At 38.8% G+C, this 18307-nt stretch overlaps 1 protein-coding gene across 1 annotated transcript in view; it reads left to right on the top strand.

Annotated features, from left to right (window-relative positions):
• Positions 1-18307, top strand: part of vwa8 (von Willebrand factor A domain containing 8) — a 69556-nt gene that overhangs the window by 21214 nt on the left and 30035 nt on the right. The window contains exons 19-34 of the mRNA XM_046844880.1: positions 256-362; positions 1792-1863; positions 2370-2446; positions 3129-3204; positions 4803-4938; positions 5027-5146; positions 5783-5988; positions 7245-7396; positions 8448-8556; positions 9135-9273; positions 10770-10957; positions 12735-12857; positions 13321-13385; positions 13471-13596; positions 13786-13895; positions 18110-18264. Of these exons, the coding sequence (XP_046700836.1) occupies positions 256-362; positions 1792-1863; positions 2370-2446; positions 3129-3204; positions 4803-4938; positions 5027-5146; positions 5783-5988; positions 7245-7396; positions 8448-8556; positions 9135-9273; positions 10770-10957; positions 12735-12857; positions 13321-13385; positions 13471-13596; positions 13786-13895; positions 18110-18264 (1961 nt within the window). The remainder of the gene's footprint in view (positions 1-255; positions 363-1791; positions 1864-2369; positions 2447-3128; positions 3205-4802; positions 4939-5026; positions 5147-5782; positions 5989-7244; positions 7397-8447; positions 8557-9134; positions 9274-10769; positions 10958-12734; positions 12858-13320; positions 13386-13470; positions 13597-13785; positions 13896-18109; positions 18265-18307) is intronic.

Below are 18307 nucleotides of genomic sequence, written 5' to 3'. Positions count from 1 at the left end.
CAAGTGACTACAAATATTAAACTATATTGCAATTAAAATGTACATTTTTTTTAAAGTTGTGCTACCAGACTATGGTGAGTGCTGAAGTGACCAAAATGTCATTGTGCTTTATGAATGAGCAGTGTTTTTTCTCTGAAGTTCTGTCTTTTTTTTTTTTGCCTGCTGTGCTTTTGCTTTTTTCTTCAATGTCTCCATCACCTGCTTCCTCTTTTTCCTCACATTATTTGTCTCTCTTTTTTTTTTTGTTAATGCCAGGCACAATTAGAGACGGAGTTCTCACCATAGGCAAGGTCTCTGCTCATGTCTATAGCCCAGACGAGAAGATGAAGGTCCCTGATGTACTTTTTTATGAGAACACACAGGTGAGCCTGAGCCATTACCCTCTCTTTTAACAGCAGGCTTTCAGACTCCTTACTGCCATTATAATCTATTATAATTAGCAAGTTAAACTTCACTTATTCCAGTGATTAGCTGGTTGTCAAGATTGATGCTTCACTCAGGTTATAACCTTACATTTTATCTGCTACTAAGTGACAATTAGGCAACAATGTGCTTGTGAATGATACTGGGTGAAGAACTGCCTATGAATCTAGATAAGAGGCTGCTAATTCTCTTTTTAGTGTGTTAGGCAATTCATTGCCCTCATACATAGTTTTTTTTATTAAAGCCTCATTATAAAATTCTGTGCAGGTTTTATGACGTTAACAAATAAGAGGGCATGTCTGCCTTTTTTTTTATGCATCACAGTTACAAACAGTTACACTTTATAAACGTCTGTCTCTGCTAATGTTAAAAAAAAAACCAAGCCTGCTCATCTGTTACAAAACTATATATGATCAAATTTATATATAGTTATATTCGATATTTTTGTCTTAGTACGTTTGCTTTAGCTCTTTGATAATGGCACCCTGTAAGTATGCCAGGTCACCCTTGTGAGGAAAAGAACTCAGGCCTGACCTAGATACTCCCTCTCCCTTTCTAAAAACGCCCCCTGCTGTGCTGTTAGGGGACAAGGAAAAGGCAGATGAAGAAAAAGTTTTATCCTGTTCCACTTCTCAATGGCCTGCTTTTTTGTCTTTAGAACATGCCCAGGAGAGGAATACAGCCCACCACTGAGACTAAAATGAGGACATGCAGCTTAGATATGGCAGCCTCTGTGTCCTGCATGTGTTTAAATCTAACTTTGGCTTCGTTGCACTGTTTGCAGATGTTGTAGGCCTTTTTCTTATGTTGCAGATGAACTAAAAACACTGGGGTAAAAAAATACGATTTAACTTGTGTAGTTGTCTTAATTGTTGGACTTTTAGTTTGTATATTGACTTAGAGATGTGTTCATAGTATACTTTTACACTTAAAGCAAAAAATGCAGTTTATTTACTTTTTCTTCCAGGGACCTCTTCCAGAGAAAAAAGTGTCCAATGACTCTTTAATGATCACAGGGCTGATTCGATTTTAAGAAAGGGCAGATATTTTAAGTATATTATTCCTGAATTTTCCAGTGTTCCAAATTTGTAGGTTTGGATATTTACTCATTTACTAAGTTAAAAAGAGAAGAGTTACTAGATAAAGTTGATGCTAGTTGATATTAACCTTCACTATCATCATGTTCTTCTAAAGTTTCTTCTTGCTTTTCAGATATTTGTTTAAATTGAGTTCAATTTTTTTTGGTAAAACACTGAATTATGTAGTAGCTGCAGTATTATTGATCAATAAAATGAGATATCAAAACACAGTGTATTGCAGTGAGACTTATACCGACGCAGACCTTTGTGTAATGCCTTCTTGTTGCAGCACATGATGATTATGGAGGACATGCTGAAAGACTTCTTGTTGGGGGAACATCTGCTGTTGGTGGGCAATCAGGCACGTAAGAGGCATATACACACACACTTTCAACAGCTCTACACTGAACAGAGGTGTCCACTAAGCTTCTCCCTAACACAACCTGGTAGAGCAGTGAGAGTATATTACGCTCCTATAGTACGCTTTTGGGAACAGTGTGACTTTGAGTCATGAGGTCAAGTTATGGTTTTTAAATGCAGAGCAGAGGTTTAAACACTTAGGGACAATGTGAACTAGAACTTATCATGCCCTACACTGATTGTACCCTCACCCACTCTCTACTATCACTGACTTCCCTGTCCTTGGAGGAAGCTCGCTGATGGAAGGAATGGCATGATCACAGCTGTCCCAATGCACCTCGGGCTTCTAGATAGAGTCAGACACATTTGTAAGCTGATACATACAGATTTTCCTTCTGTGTTACATATTAGTGTTCTGTGAAGGTCTTAGTTTAGTATGACTGTTCACAAAGACAAAAAAAAGTATGTCTCCTGTATTTACATTAGACTGCTCTCTTTATTTTAAAGGGTGTAGGAAAAAACAAAATTGTGGACAGATTCCTACATCTAATGAACAGACCCCGAGAATATCTGCAACTTCACAGGTACAGTAAATCTATTCTATGTGCAAAATCTTGTTGCCTAAACATTCATTCAATTCCACTTAAAAAGCTAAAGGAAGGGAAATATTTGGCCATTAACTTTATACCTAGTGAAATTAGTCATGTCTTTAAAATCATAAGCCTCGAGCGGTAGATATATTTTCTAAGAATCTTGTGATCTTATTCTCCGCTTTGATTAAAAACAGCTTCCTTCTAGCTAGGGTCGTGATTATTTTTATGCTTTATAAAATAGGACACTGTGTCTAAAAAGAAGTCTCATTCTAACTTCTACATGCTCATTGTGGAACATGCGTGCGGCGATATATCAGGTTAACACAGAGCCCTTTTGAAAGGTGTTTGAAAGTCAATCGTGTCCTACTGGCCTGTTTAGCTGCTACAAACCTCTAATATTAGACCAAAGAAATCACTTCAGGGATTTTCCATGCCTGTAACTGCTGAGAAACGCTTCACATCTGAGACCTACAGATGTGCGAGAACACTCTAGCTATTAACGTTTTGGGTCATGGTATGTTTTATAATTATATGGAGAACAATGGTGCAAAGCAGAGCTACCTCATATCCCTTAAGAGAGTTGTCAGGATGTCATTACTTTTCATTTTTGAACTAAACTTGTGGGATAAGACTTAATACCCAGTGCGTGACTCTTTGCTCTTGGTTCCTACAGAGACACTACGGTCCAGACGTTGACTCTTCAGCCATCTGTGAGGGATGGGATCATTGTATATGAGGATTCACCTTTGGTTAGTGTCCTGTTACAGTTCATTTTCTGAAACATGTGTCGTCAAGAGGGGAATTAATAAAGGCTGCATATATACTTATCAGTGTACTGTATTGTTAGACAGGAGATTCTGTACTGACAGTGTCCAGTGTAGTAAGGTGGGTCCATTTAGATGTGAGCTTTAATAGCATCCAGTATTTATATTATGCTATATTTGTTTGTAATGTTTTTCGTTAAAATGGCTTCATCCTGTTCTATTTTCACTTTTGTAATGTTGTTTTATATTCCAGAAAAAGCTACTTGCTGATCTGGTGCCAATGATGCACCGCATGTATTTTATCTCTACATAAAGATACTGACGCAGTAAAGCTTTAGATGTTAAATCTGTCAAGCTTTTTCGCATCCCCGTCGGTACACTTTGCTTTAACAGATATTGTCTTGAAGCTTCATGATAACGCCACCATTCTTGATCAAATCCATGTAATACCTCGCAAACTAGCCGAGTCCAGTGTTTGATGTAACTCCTATAGCTATGTTGGATTCTGGAAATTTTGCTATCAAACTTTTCTGTTGCCACTACTTCTACATTGTGGTTTTTTTTTTTAATAAATAGACAATGAACATTGCTAAAAAACTTAACAGTGAAACCTAACCATTAAGTCGTTGCTGTAATTTCCCCTGATTAAATACTGAGCTAGCACAATAACTTTTTACAAAAAAATGCCAAATATAGCACCATTATTGCTAAGCACATCACAAATGGTTCAATCTACTTAAAATATTTAACATTTTAATATGTTTCAGGACAAAATCTTCTGTTATTGCTCATAAATCCAAGCAGAGGCATGAAAAGTACCATCCCTGTTGACATTAATGTTTAGTCAGTTAGTAGTTGAATTTTTCCAGAGCTCCAAATAGTGCACACTTGTTGCCAGGCACCCCTGATGCTGTGATCCAGTTGAGGCAAGGCATGTTAAAGATTCATGAGTAAGCCAGTGAACAGTGTGTACTAATCCACCAGGCCGCTAGTCTCTGCAGTCTACGTGGTGTCTTGTTAGTGTGAGTAGGTGGCATTTAGGCGTACTGTTTGTGCACCACAGTAGTGTGTGTCCTTTTAAAATGGGTTTTAATGATGCTTTGGTTCGATACCGAGCCACATCCTTCTTTTCATCATGCACAACTCCGAGGTTAGCCCCTTCAATTAGCACTCCTAGCAGATCTCAGAGTATTCATAGAGTCAGCATTGAAGCGCTCATGAAGCAATGAATCTTTTTCGGTGGTATATTATGTGCTGTAAACTTGTCAATGATCCGAAATGGGTTATAAAATAAACAAAATCGCTATGAAATAAAAAGGAGATCCACATAAACGATTCTCAAGAAAAATAATTTATATCTAAATAGAGACGACCTATTTATGACTAAGAATGAGACTTTTCCTTGTACACTGGCCTATTTCCTGTGCAATCCCTTGTCCACTTGCCATGATTTGAAAGTGAAATGTCGGACACTGTTTGTGAGAGATTAATAGCAGTCGGCAAAGCGAGGACGTCATGACTGTGTTAGAGCTATGAAAATGGAACCGTTTCATCTTTGCTTGTCTCCATGCGCTGGTGTAAAGGTGAAGGCTGTTAAGATGGGCCACATCCTGGTAATAGATGAGGCAGATAAAGCCCCCACTAATGTCACCTGTATCCTGAAGACTCTGGTGGAGAGTGGAGAGATGATACTGGCTGACGGCAGAAGAATCGTGTCAGGTAATAGAGTGAATAGCGGATAGCTATTTGCTTAATGTAAATATTAGTCTAATGTAGGAGACACAAATTATTGTTCCTCTCACTTCAGATTCAGTGGAAGCAGACGGGAGAGCCAACGTTATAACAATGCATCCAGACTTTCGCATGATTGTTCTAGCCAATCGGCCAGGCTTTCCTTTCTTGGGAAACGACTTCTTCGGAGCTCTTGGTAAGACATCTGGTATTGGAAACATCTGACCAGATTTCTGATTATTCTAGAGAACTGTTAAGAAAAATTTTTATAGTGACACTGCTTTTATATGAATTTATTTCCATGTAGTTTGTACATGGAACTTAAGAAAAAAAAAATAAAAGCCCTTTTTTTAATAATTTCAATAATAATTGTTCCTTAGAAAACTCTAAGTGTGTGTATAATCACCAGGGCTACTTCAAAAGAGCGAAACTATGAAACGTTATTTTTGTCAGTGTAGAATTTAATTACTGGTATGTTAATTTAGTTTTTACATTGCATGTACAAACATGTTCACCAATTGTCAACTGAGAAGACATTTTGTAATATTTAGTAAAGTTATCCTCCCTTTTATGAAGTGAAGTCTTTTTTTTAGAGGAACTCTGGGGAAAACTTGCCATGATAACTCCTAATGCTCTGTAAATAGGTTGCATGCCTGTCAGTCCATTCAGAGATGTCCTAGTTATGCTCTAGTATTCAGCAGGAGCGCATTTGTTTTGGAGGGAACACTTAACGTGAGAGGCTTCATTTGTTTGCATTTTTGAAAACTCTCAACTTAATACTTTTAAGTATCGCATGTATCAGATATCTTATGAATGTTGGTATTTGTAATAGGGGACATCTTTAGTTGCCATGCAGTGGACAATCCGAAGCCCAAGGCAGAGTTGGCAATGCTTAAGCAGTATGGACCTGATGTTCCTGATGCAGTTCTTCAGAAGCTCGTGGCAGCATTTGGAGAGCTACGTGCCATGGCAGACCAGGGAACCATCACTTACCCTTACTCCACTCGGGAGGTGGTCAACATTGTCAAACACCTACAGGTACAAAACTGGAGGTTCTGGTAGCTGGAGAGAGACAGTGCTGTGACTCTTCACTCAGTCCAGTGACTAGCTTACACGTATAGGACAGGATGCCACTCTGGCCCACAAACACAAGGGAATATGTAGACACACATTCTTCTAGCGATAATGTTCTTGCTCAACACAGACAATGGATTGCGTAATCAACTTATATAAAACCAGAGATTTTGGGGTCTGACAAATTATAAAATACATATTGAAAATGTTTCATACGTTTCCATACAAATTGAATTGTGTGGATTTAAAAAAAAAAAAGGAAAGACTTTTATATAATGGCACAAACGTTTTCTGTTTATATTGAAAAGTTTATATTTTTATTATAACAGTTCGTATAAAAAAGACACGTTCTAGATGCCTAACAGTAGCATTAACTATATGCAACAATTCATACACCTGGCGAGAGAATCTCTTATTCCATGCTGTCGCTGATGCTTGTTCTCAGCACTCCACACCTTTCACGTCTAATACGTGTTAAGACACAATTTGTTCCGTTCCATCTTAATCACGTCCTGCTGCTTCTCTTCCGTGCACTCTGGATTCAAGCAGGTGTGGACTTAAAACCTTAGAAGGGACCTTTCTACCTTCTCAGTGCCTTATGAATACGCAGTCTGGGTCATGTAACCTCAGATCGATATGTGTGGAATCTGTAATAAGTGTCTCTTCACTCATTGATCCAATGCAGACCTAATAATGAAAGAAGAAGAAAAAAAAGGTTCATGCAGCGTCGTACAAAATGCCCAGCATCGTTAGGTCACTTCTGAATATACAAAATCTCTCTCAACACATCCAACTTTCTTTATTTTGTGTATAGATTTTCTTATCTGATTTCCTGTAATCCCACCTGACCTGGATCACATATTGAGTGAGAAGTGATTGATTGTGATTTTTTTGGTGCCCTGTAAATTAATCATCTCACCTTTTTTTCTGTTAGTTATGTTACAATGCCTGCCTTTAGTGCACATACCTATTTTAAGTTTAATGATACATTTGCCCAGTCACTCTTGTGTGTGCAGTGAGAGGCTGTCGTCATGGTAACAGGGGTACATAAATCGCTATCAGAGTCAGCCTAGGTGGTATTGACAGCAGTGGCTTGTCTCACCAGGCCTCCCTCATTAGGCACCTGGACCTGCCACAGCACTCACCACAATATCTTGCCATCAATGCATCTTTTATCAGACCTCTTGTTGATGAAAAGCACTTTATTTTTATTCCGCTAGAAATTTCCAGACGAAGGCCTGGCTAACGTGGTGAGGAACGTGTTCGACTTCGACTCCTACAACAAGGACACGAGGGAGGTTTTGATTGCAGCTCTGCACAAGCATGGCATTCCAATCGGTGCCAAACCCACCAGCATCCATCTGGCCAAGGAGTAAGAAACCAGGATTCTCTCTAACATGTGGCATGTCCACTTCTTGTGTACTGACATCATTAGTGAAGAGCTACTATGCAGCTTTTCCTAACTGAACTAATACTTGAAATGCAGCTTAGCTTTCATCGGCCTGCTCCATCTTCACAGAGAAATAAGAATTATAGCGTCACGTGATTCTAAATGTAAATTTCTTGAGAGTATGATTACTTAGAAGTCCCTGTGGTAATTAATTATTTAAAATTAATTTTAAATTTGACTCCAGGCATAGTGTATTTAAGGTGTAGCTGTATAGTAAGTATATTCATTATAACAATCTGTGTTTATTGTCATGCAATATCTTGGTATATTCTCTACCTCTAAACTGAAATGAAACGAATTGCAATAACACTGACTTGACTTGACCACTCGGGATCTGTTCCCTAGTGTACACACAGTATGTGGCATTTAATAAAGGAAAATATTTGTTTCTTTCGTCTCATGTTTGTCTTTTTTTCAGCATTTTTGTTGTGGGAATTCTTCCAAGTCAGGTTGTAATTTAAAACATAGTTTGTTGGAAAATAATTAAGGCGAAGAAACAAGTATTTTCTTTTGGATCGCACTGTTCAATCTTTGAATAGATAGAAAATAGAAAACCATAATAAAATGCTGTCAGGTTTAGTATCATAACTCACAGAATACCTCATTTGCATATTAAGTCTGTGCTTGGAGTAGTATTTTCACCTCTGAGTAGCTTCTGAACAGCTGTGTGCAGATGGAACTAGCAGAGCGGGAACCCAGAAACAGCTTGTTGTGCGCACTGACAAAGAGTGCTATAAAAAACAAAAAAAACCACCTCATTAAACTGAAGCCATTGTGCTGTTAGGTACTTTGAGGTTGTTTCATTTGGTTGTTTTGTGTGCATCTTTCTGCTGCTGGATAATGAATAGGCTATTCTGTTGACTAAAACATGATTAAATGAACTACGGGTGGGACAAAGAGGGAGCTGGATTTCTACAACAATCAGGCTTTTTAAATGCATATGTATGCTGAATCCATATTCTCCCTTTTCAAGGTTGCCATTACCAGACTGTAAGATGGCTGGGTACTGGACTATTAACCAGGGTGGCGGTGCACGGCAGAAACAGCTGTGTCCTACCGAATCCCATCGTATAAATATCAAGGTATCGCACATATTACTACAAGTCCAGAGCTTGTCTAGTGTACAAAGACCAGACATAACAATTTGACCTTATAACCTTATGACAGGTGAAGTAAATAACACTGATTATCTCTTCATCTTGGCACCTGTTAGTGGGTGAGATAAATTAGGCAGCAAGTAAAGTTTTTTTGCAGGTTAATGTGTTAAAAGCAGGAAAAAAGGACAAAATTGTAGGCCTCTCTAAAACTGCAGCTCTTGTGGGCTGTTCCCGTTCTGAAGTGGTCAGTATCTAGCAAAAGTGGTCCTAGGAAGGAACAGTGGTGAACCGGTGACAGGATCATGAGTGGCCAAGGCTGTGGAGTGAAGGGTGGCTCATGTGGTCCGATCTAACAGGCGAGCTCCTGTAGCTCAAATTGCTGAGGTAGTTAATTTTGTTAATGCTCGACAGGTCAGGACTGTTTTGCCAGCAAAAGGAAGACCAACACAATAATAGGCAGGTGGTCATAATGTTATGCCTGATTGGTGGCCATGATGTTATGCCCGTTCGGTGTAATGTAATGCTATGCAATGAATGTGACAGTGATGCATGGTGCTTTTCAGGGCCCAGTGTTTTTAAGAGTACAGAGTTATCCCTTGGAGAGGCACGAGGCCAGAGCAATGAGCTTCACCGAGGAGTACGCACACTGGCAGCTCCCAATGAATGAAATCAACTTTGTCTGTGATGTCACGACTGATAACGGTAGGCCAGAGATCCAGAGAGAGCTTCATAATGGAATAAAAGTAGTGGCTGTTGATAGATAATTTGTGTTATGGATGTTTCATGATCTTGAAAATGATTCTCCAATCATCCCTGTACATTCACTAATATCAACTAACACCAATAATGTAAATAACATTCAAAAATCTACAGTGGATCAGGAAAGTATTCACAGCATTTCTTTGTTTCCACATATGTTACAGCCTTATTCCAAAATGGATTAAATTCATTATTATCCACAGGTTTTTTTTTTAATCACATGTACTGTACATAAGTATTCACAGCCTTTGCTCAATACTTTGTTGAAGCAACTTTGGCACCAATTACAGCTATTTTCAGATCTCAATCGTGTCTGGGCTCTGGCTGGGCCACTCAAGGACATTCACAGAGTTGTCCAATAGACATTTCTTTGTTATCTTGGCTGTGTGCTTTGGGTCGTTGTCCTGTTGGAAGATAAACCGTCACCTCAGTCTGAGGTCCAGGGCGTTCTGGAGAAGGTTTTAATCAAGGATGTCTCTATACATTGCTGCATTCATCTTCCACTCGATCCTGACTAGTTTCCCAGTTCCTGCCACTAAAAAACATCCCCGCAGCATGATGCTGCCACCACCATGCTTCACTGTAGTGATGGTATTGGTCAGGTAATGAGCGATGCCCGGCTTCCTCCAGACATGACATGACGCTTGGCATTCAGGCCATAGAGTTTAATCTTTATTTCTTATGGTCTGAGGGTCTTTCAGGCTGGCTGTCATGTGCTTTTAATGAGGAGTGGCTTCTGTCTTAAGGCCTGATTGGTGGAGTGCTGCAGAGATGGTTGTTCTTCTGGAAGGTTCTCCTCTCTCCATAGAGAAACGCTGGATCTCTTTCAGAGTGACCATCAGGTTCAGGGTGCCTTTCAAATTCATGTCCAATGAACTGAATTTACCCTACTTGACTCCAGTCAAGTTGTAGAAACATCTCAAGGATGATCAGTGAAAACAGGAGGCACCTGAGCTCAATTTTGAGTATCATGGTAAAGGCTGTGAAAACGTATATACATGTCATTTTTTATTTTTAATACATTTGCAAATATTTTATGGGGTATTATTTGTAGAATCTTGAGGGAACAAAAATGAATTTAATCTATTTTGGAATAACGCTGTAACATAAGAAAATTTGGAAAAAGTGAACGCTGTGAATACTTTCCGGATGCACTTTAAGAATAAATCCAACAAATCCAGCTCAAAACAATGTAAAACCTTAGATCCTGTAAGAAACCTGGAATCAGTAAAGAAAAGCTATATTATTATTAAAGCTATATGTTAGAACCCCACACCTAGATGAGGTGACATGAATGCACGTTATTGAGACACTTCAAAAGCCTTCAGCAAGTTCTCAGCGTTGTCAAGATCAACAAATCTAGTACCCCTAGTAGTTCTACACATCCAAAATACAGTATATTGAAATGTTGACATGCTGATTTGTTGTTGTTTTCACAGATATGATTTATGTGGCGACGTGTAACCCTGTGTCACTTTTCGCCATGCGTGAGCGAGCAGACAGGCTGCAGACCATTGATCTGTATGATGTCTTTCCCCGCACCATCAGCGGAGTGTGGCAGCCTTTCATTACTGTGGCTGCACTGGGCAGCCCGCTCAATGGCCAGGTGGTGCTTCATGAGGAGCAGGTGGGTTTATAGGAGTCTTGTGAAAAAGACATGCACGCACAGACAAAACAATCACATTGTTACATCATTAATCCCACCTGCTGGTGTTACACAAGCCATCACTGACTGCATGCTGTTCCACCAGCTATTAGAGAATATGGGAAGGCATATGATGTTATCATGCTGATGCTGGCACTATGTGGGCCTGCAGATTGTGTGTACAGTTGGGCCCATAAGTATTTCAACTGTCACCCAGTTTTTTGTAATTTTGCCATACATGACCATGCCATAGCAATGACTCAAATTTTGACAGATGATGTGATTTAGATCATTTTCTTTTCTACTCCAAACTCTTTTCATTCTTAATCTGGGTATACACTTGAGCAATGATAAGCCTTTCATTTCAAGAGGGTTCTTGACTTTGTTAGATGTTTTGAAGCAGTTTTTTTTTTTTTTTTTTACTAAGGAAAGAATTGTGCGTTCAGCCACTTTAGTTGTCACTCCCTTGATCTTCCAGGTCTTTTGGGGTTGATAAGCTTGACTGTGCATTCCTTGTTTTCAAGAAAATACCAAATTTGGTTGCCAAACTTGATTGATTCGACCTAATGACTGATATTTAGAGTTCCTATGAACAGTCACCAGACCTTCACCAGAATCTCTTTTATTTGTCAGGAAATAAGCAGGAAACAGGCAAAAATCGGCCAGGAACCCAATTATCAGACAATTGTTCAATTCAGTTTGAGACTGTGAAAATAAACAGACAAAAAAAAAAGAGGCTGTAAATCCTAGACAGGTAATGCAATATTTCTGATAACACTTTAATTAAATCTGCCAGTCTGTACTTGTACTACAGACACATAGTCATTGCTTAATTTCACTATTATGGTGGTGCAGAGGCAAAATTACCAAAATTGTGTTACTGTCCAGTATGGACCCGAATATAACTTGCTATGAATTTGAATTTAAGTTTGTGAAATACTGTTTAATATGATACTGTAATATTAAGATTTTTAGTATAATAACATTTACAGAGTGTTTTCGGGAAAGGTTGTAAAATAAGTTATATCTTTGGTTAAAGGAGACTCGAGAGATATGTAAGAGTTTACTAAATGCCTTCCCTGAATATAAGATTATATCTTTCACAGGTCTCTCTGAGCATTAGGGCTGAAACGATTCCTGTAGTTACTCGTGTAATTTAAATACAAAAAAGCATCGAGCAAATTATTTGTTTAGTTCATTTAACTACTACCACGGACCATTATTACTGACGCACCACCCGCTAAACTCTGGGATAGAAATATAGAGGATAAAAATATCTAAAAGTATTTTTCAGATTAAAAGTGTCGGCGTGAGAGCAATACAGCAGGACTACTTTAGAACTGTAGACACCAGAAAAGAAGGTCATCCAGATGTCATGGTTAATAAAAACAAAACATGAATGGAACAGTTTGGTCTAAAATGTTGACATCTATTCTGAGCCAATTTCGCCATCTATCCAGGCCTGATGTAACTTTTCTATTTATAACACAGACAGTGTGAACTGTATGTCAAACAGCCTATAAGGGATCTATTAGTCCCCAAATTCGAGAGATAAATCTGAGCTGCATTTTCATAATAGTCAACTAAAGATGAAGCAGTTCATCCTGAAAGCGGCATCATTTTGAGCAGCGCCACTTGCTACTCTTTAATACTGCTCACGTATCAAAGGCTTAACAAGGGCGTTCATAATTAAGAGCTGTCATATGAGTTTGAAAGTTAGGGGTGAATTATATTCTAAGTGCTTCTCTGCTGTCTGTAGAGTAACACAGTGCTGCATGTGGACCTGGTGACCGGTGCAGTGAGGAGACTCGTCCTGTCTCCTGGTAAAGAAGAGGAACCCATGCGCAAACCCTCCAACTGGTGGAATACGAAAGACTCTCAGGTTTGGTCTGGTACATGCCAGGTTGTTTTGAACTTGTTGAATTTTAATAAAGCATTTTTGACAACAGAGAGCAGATATTGAAGACAAAGTGACTGGACTTTTTGTCTGTAAGGTCCACAGACAAAAAAAAAGAGCAGTGCCTTTTGTATGTCAGTAGGTTGCTCAGCTGAAATGGAAATTCAAAAGCAGTAATTTTAAAAGAAGATCATCAGATGTTTGCTAATTTAGAGGTAGCTTTTGTGTTTCATGTCCAAAAGAATGCAACACTGGCATTTCCACATTCCAGGCTGACTGTAGGATGCAAATTCACTAAATCACAATCTCACAGAAAACATGTGGAACAGATGAATTATTTAAACAGGCACAGCAATCTAAATTTTAAAAAGTGATATGTGCTAATTAGCTCATTATAAGAATCGAGTACTTAAAAGTCACTGTCTCAAAGTATTGTATCTTCCTACAGCCAGCATCCAAAATGTGCCGGGAATTTGCCCACAAGAATTGGCTCCTATTCTACAAAGCTGATGGGTGAGCGCTACTCTCTGGTACGATGTTCTACACTGAATTCTTCTTCTTTTAGTGTAATGACATGCTCTGGACCTTGCATTGCTAGCAATCAGCTGGATGTTCTGGATGTGCTGGAGGGCCAAGTCCAGACCATCAGCCTGCCCATCAATGTTAAAGCTGTATTCTTGGTTGCTGAGGACCGCTGGCTGTTAATTGAGAGCAAAACAGATAGGTATTTTCTTTTATCCAAGGAAAATGGACAAAAACTGATTTGTGATATTTGTTCTCTTTGCATCACTGTAATTGTGCTATGAATTATGATGTTGTTAATCTGCAGTCTATACCTTGCATATACATTACCAACAATTGCCATTCTATTATTTGGCTCGACTACAAATTGTCTTCTTTTTTCTGAATGCAGGAAGTTCCTATTGACCAAGCCCATGCACATGGGAGTAGAGGAGTCAGGTGTGTGTCAGCTCCATGCCGTCAGTGAAGAAGGCATCAGCAGTGGCTTTGGTACCAACTCAGGTACAACAGCTGTGATGATATACACAGGGCATCTCTTAACTTCTGTCTACCCCATGGTGTGCTTATATGAACTGACCTTTATGTTCTAGCATGCTGTCAGACCATTTATTCAGCGTGTTGCATCTTTCGGATTCCAACTATTTACAATTATTTGATTTTTTTAAATTTTAGAAACCAATTATCAAAATGGCTTGAATTTGCCTTTCAGTAAAAACAAAAATTAGTATGTTTTTTCATAAAGTCCAGTAGCAAATCAATATCATGGCAAGATTGTCTTGCATTTATCATGTTGTGTTAAATGTAAACGCTAATTGCATTACCTATTTCACTGAGCTAAATGCTTATACACTGTATGAACAAATATTTTGGGACACCCGACTTTCCCTGTGTTTTTTTTTTCCAAACCCAAAAAGTCTTTGGATGCAGTAGCACAAATTGTTCCTTCCACTTGACCTAGGAGACCCAAATCTGTCTGTTCCAACATGACAGTGCATGGGTTGGAGTGGAAGATCTCCTGCTATAGAGCTCTGACTTTAACCCTACTGAACATCTTTGGAATGAATTGGAAAGCTGACTGCACCCCAGGCCTCCTCAACTCATGAGCACAAATCTCTACATGCACACTTCAAAATTTAGTGGAACATCTTCTCAGAAGAGTGGAGGGAACTATAAGAGCAATTCGGGACTAAATGTGGAATGCGATGCTTATGCGCATTTTATTTCTAAGCGCTTTTCACTATGGACATTGTCTCAAAGCAGCTTCACAGAATTTAAGAATTATGATGAATGATGTGTATTTATCCCTGATTAGCAGCCTGGGGTGACTGGCAAGGAAAAACAAGGAAGAAACCTTGAGAAGATCCAGACTCTAAAGGGGAACCCATCCTCATTTGGGTGATATTAGGAGTGTGATTATAAATCTTATAAACAAAACACTTGAGAGTGAGAACTAACATGAGCACTGAAATGTAAGATTGTGTGTTGAGGTTATGGAACCAGGAGCTACTGAGCAACTCATAAAATAGCTGAACATTTGAGATCATCATAGATCCAACACCAGCTTCTCCATGCCAGAGCCCTTAAACACTCAAAGAAGTCCAATGTCCAAACTCTACATGAAGTGGAATCCAACTGGCACTTGTACGTCTCTAGATGGTTTGGGATGTTTGCGGGATCGGCATGTACTTCTTTATAGGTTTACAATCTTCATGAGGCAGGACACGAATGGAACTGGGGCAACCTCAGGATGGGTGGATTAACAAGCACAAGTTGATTATGTGCATGTGATCAGATGTACTGGAGCACAAGGTTATGATGTGATGTGTGTTATGTGTAGGCCTAATAGAGTGTGTCTGAGCCCTGAACACTGTCAGGAAGACTATTCCAAAGTTTAGGAGCTAAATGTGGGAATGTTCTACTACCTTTAGTGGACTTTATTATTCTAGGAACAACTAGAAGTCCGGAATTTTGAGATCTCAAGGAGCGTGATGGATTGTAGCATGTTAGAAGACTGGATAGATACATGGGAGCCAAACCATTTAGGACTTTGTACGTAAGTAGCAGTAGTTTGTAGTCGATTTGAAACTTAACAGGTAGCCAGTGTAGGGATGATAAGATTGGGGTTATATGGTCATATTTCCTCGACCTTGTGAGAACTCTAGCTGCTGCATTCTGGACTAACTGTAGCTTGTTTATTAATGATGCAGGACAACCACGTAGTAATGCATTACAATAGTCCAGTCTGAAGGTCATGAATGCATGGACGAGCTTCTCTGCATCAGATATAAACAACATGTTTCTTAGCTTAGCTATATTTCTATGGTGGAAAAAGGCTTCCATATTTGTAATATGGTTGATATGATTTTTAAAAGACACTGTTTACTGTTGAACTAGTATTTACAGCACATGCTCCTAAATGCAGGTTAAAACGCTGGAGCTTCTGTGTACTGTTTTTTTGGGCCGATGAGCAAAATCTCTGTCTTATCAGAAGTTAATAATAGAAAGTTATGCGTCATCCAATCTTTTAATTCTTTAACAGACATTCCATATTCATAACCAGGTGTCATTGGCAATATAGTATATATATATATATATATATATATATATATATATATATATATATATATATATATATATATATATATACACAGTATAAACTATATTTACATACATAATCACACACACATTGCTGCACCTATAAGTTTTAGATATGCTAATGATCCTGAAAACTGTACTGAACTAGGTGTGGTGTTAATTTGTAATAGAATTCTAACGAGATATCATTGTGTAGTGTCAGAATATTGAAATAATACATTGCAAGTTTGCACACATTAGTATTCAGCACAGAAACATTTACGCAACACTACTGTGCTCTAATGAGTGCCATTGTGAGTTTCGTGTCCTTTACGTAGATGTCTGAATATCAGTGATCTCATCGATACAGGATTTCATTCATTGTGGAGTCTAATAAACTAATCAAAAGTGTATTCATGTACCATGTTTACGTTCAAGGTTATTGGCTGGGGAGTTCTCCATGAACAGACCAGTTCAGTCTAGTGACCATTTCTGAACATCCGGCTTCATCTAAAAACAGCATCTACTCCACATCTGATGGTTTGGCCCGACGCCTCGGGAATTTACAGCTTGTTTAGGGCTTATGGAAAAGAATGCACCTCTTAAGCCTGACCCTTAAGTAAGATGCTAAGATGCATTTAGGGCCTGGGATCGAGATTTACTTTGTGTTTGTGTGCACTTGTTTGCTTTAGGTACAAGTACATTTTTAGAGTCCTTCCACGTTTACAGACCACTGATTCAGATTCATCCTTCCCACTTAAAGATGGCTTCTGCAGTCGTTTCTGACTGTCCATATAGGATGACACTTACGCCATTGCTTTATTATTATAGAGCCGTTTTTGGAAAGGTTTTAACTTCAATGGTCTGATTAATGATGGCAATGGTTTGACAGATTTATGGCTCATCTGATATAAAATGAGATCTGTGTATTTGCTAAGCTTGAAATAGCAGGTGAAATAAACTGTTGTTTATCTGCTATTGAAATTTTGTTTGTGGAAGAGGAATATCTTTATAGTCGGCTCCTCTGGGGAAAAGCCACCTTCTAGATGATCATTTTTAGCTTATCACTTTATATGGCTTAAAAGAGTCACACAGGCACAGGACTCCCACTGTCATCATATCACAAAACACTTTACTAAAACATAAACAACAGTTCTTTATTCAAAAAGCTCAGATTTTATACTATTTGAAAGACTATAGGACAGCACCATACAACTTTTGAATATTATTACTTTTTTTTTTAATCCTTGCCAAGGCCGTTTCTAGCCTTTTTGCCGCCATAGGCAAGATCTATTGCTCTGCCCTCCCACCACACTGCTCTACTCCCACACCATACAAATCATTCGCAACCTTTCATAAGAAAAATAAAAGGTTAAACACATTTTAGATTAATGTTTGCAAAATTGCATGCCTTCAAGTATGTAAACATATACTGTATATTAAACTTCAGCAGAAAAACAGGTAAATAATTTAAATGGGCGACGGCAAGGAGGCGCTCACTGGCGCCCCCTTCCAGCTGGTTGCCACCTAGTTTGCCTATGCCTAGAAACGCTGCTGATTGTTGCTATAGAAAGGTTGCTATAGAAACTACTTATTCACTGTACTTGCATGGCAAATGAATTGATAAACTAAGACTATTAATGAACATAATTGTTATTTAACAATGAAAACATGTCATTATTGATATGTTGGTGCTGTTGGTAAGCAGGAATTTATTTAGAATTTATGTTTCAGCATTCAGCAAAATGCATTTTTCCTATAATAGCTGTTGTAAAAAAAAAAATCTAGGAGTTTTATAGAAGCACTGATGATACCTGTATTATTCTTGGTAAAGTGATGTAATCTCATCTCTATTATATCTCCATCTTGATTGTTTCAGAACGTGACATCAGTGTCAGATGGTCCATTAGCTAATTGCAGAGTGCGGGACCGAACCCGGCGTCTGTTTTAAAAAATGGTGTCTTAGTCAAGCCGAGTCTGACAGGAAATAACGAATTATGGCCAGGTGGAATAAAATGATCAGATGTCATCCCTACTTCTCTCCAGGCTTTTACATCGAACAGCGGTGGAGTAATGGTCATGGCCGTCATAGCTAGTGCACACTGTTTATGATCTCATTTGTCTTTTGTGTCATGGTTCAGGGATAGAGCTTGGCACCCCTCAGGATGTGTCCAGTGAGCAGCTGCCCAATGAGAACCTCAGCGCTGCCCTGGGACAGAAGATCGTCTCACCGAACCGCCTCATCTGTGACAGCAACACCTACGCTAACATCGTAGTGGGCTTTCCGGACCTGCTGGTGAGTAGCTGTCACAACACGTCAATCACCATCCTGTAGCCTG

The sequence above is a fragment of the Silurus meridionalis genome, chromosome 3 (assembly GCF_014805685.1).
Source record: "Silurus meridionalis isolate SWU-2019-XX chromosome 3, ASM1480568v1, whole genome shotgun sequence".
NCBI lineage: Eukaryota > Metazoa > Chordata > Actinopteri > Siluriformes > Siluridae > Silurus > Silurus meridionalis.
Note: the sequence above shows the minus strand (reverse complement) of the source record. Positions and strands in the feature narration are given on the sequence as shown.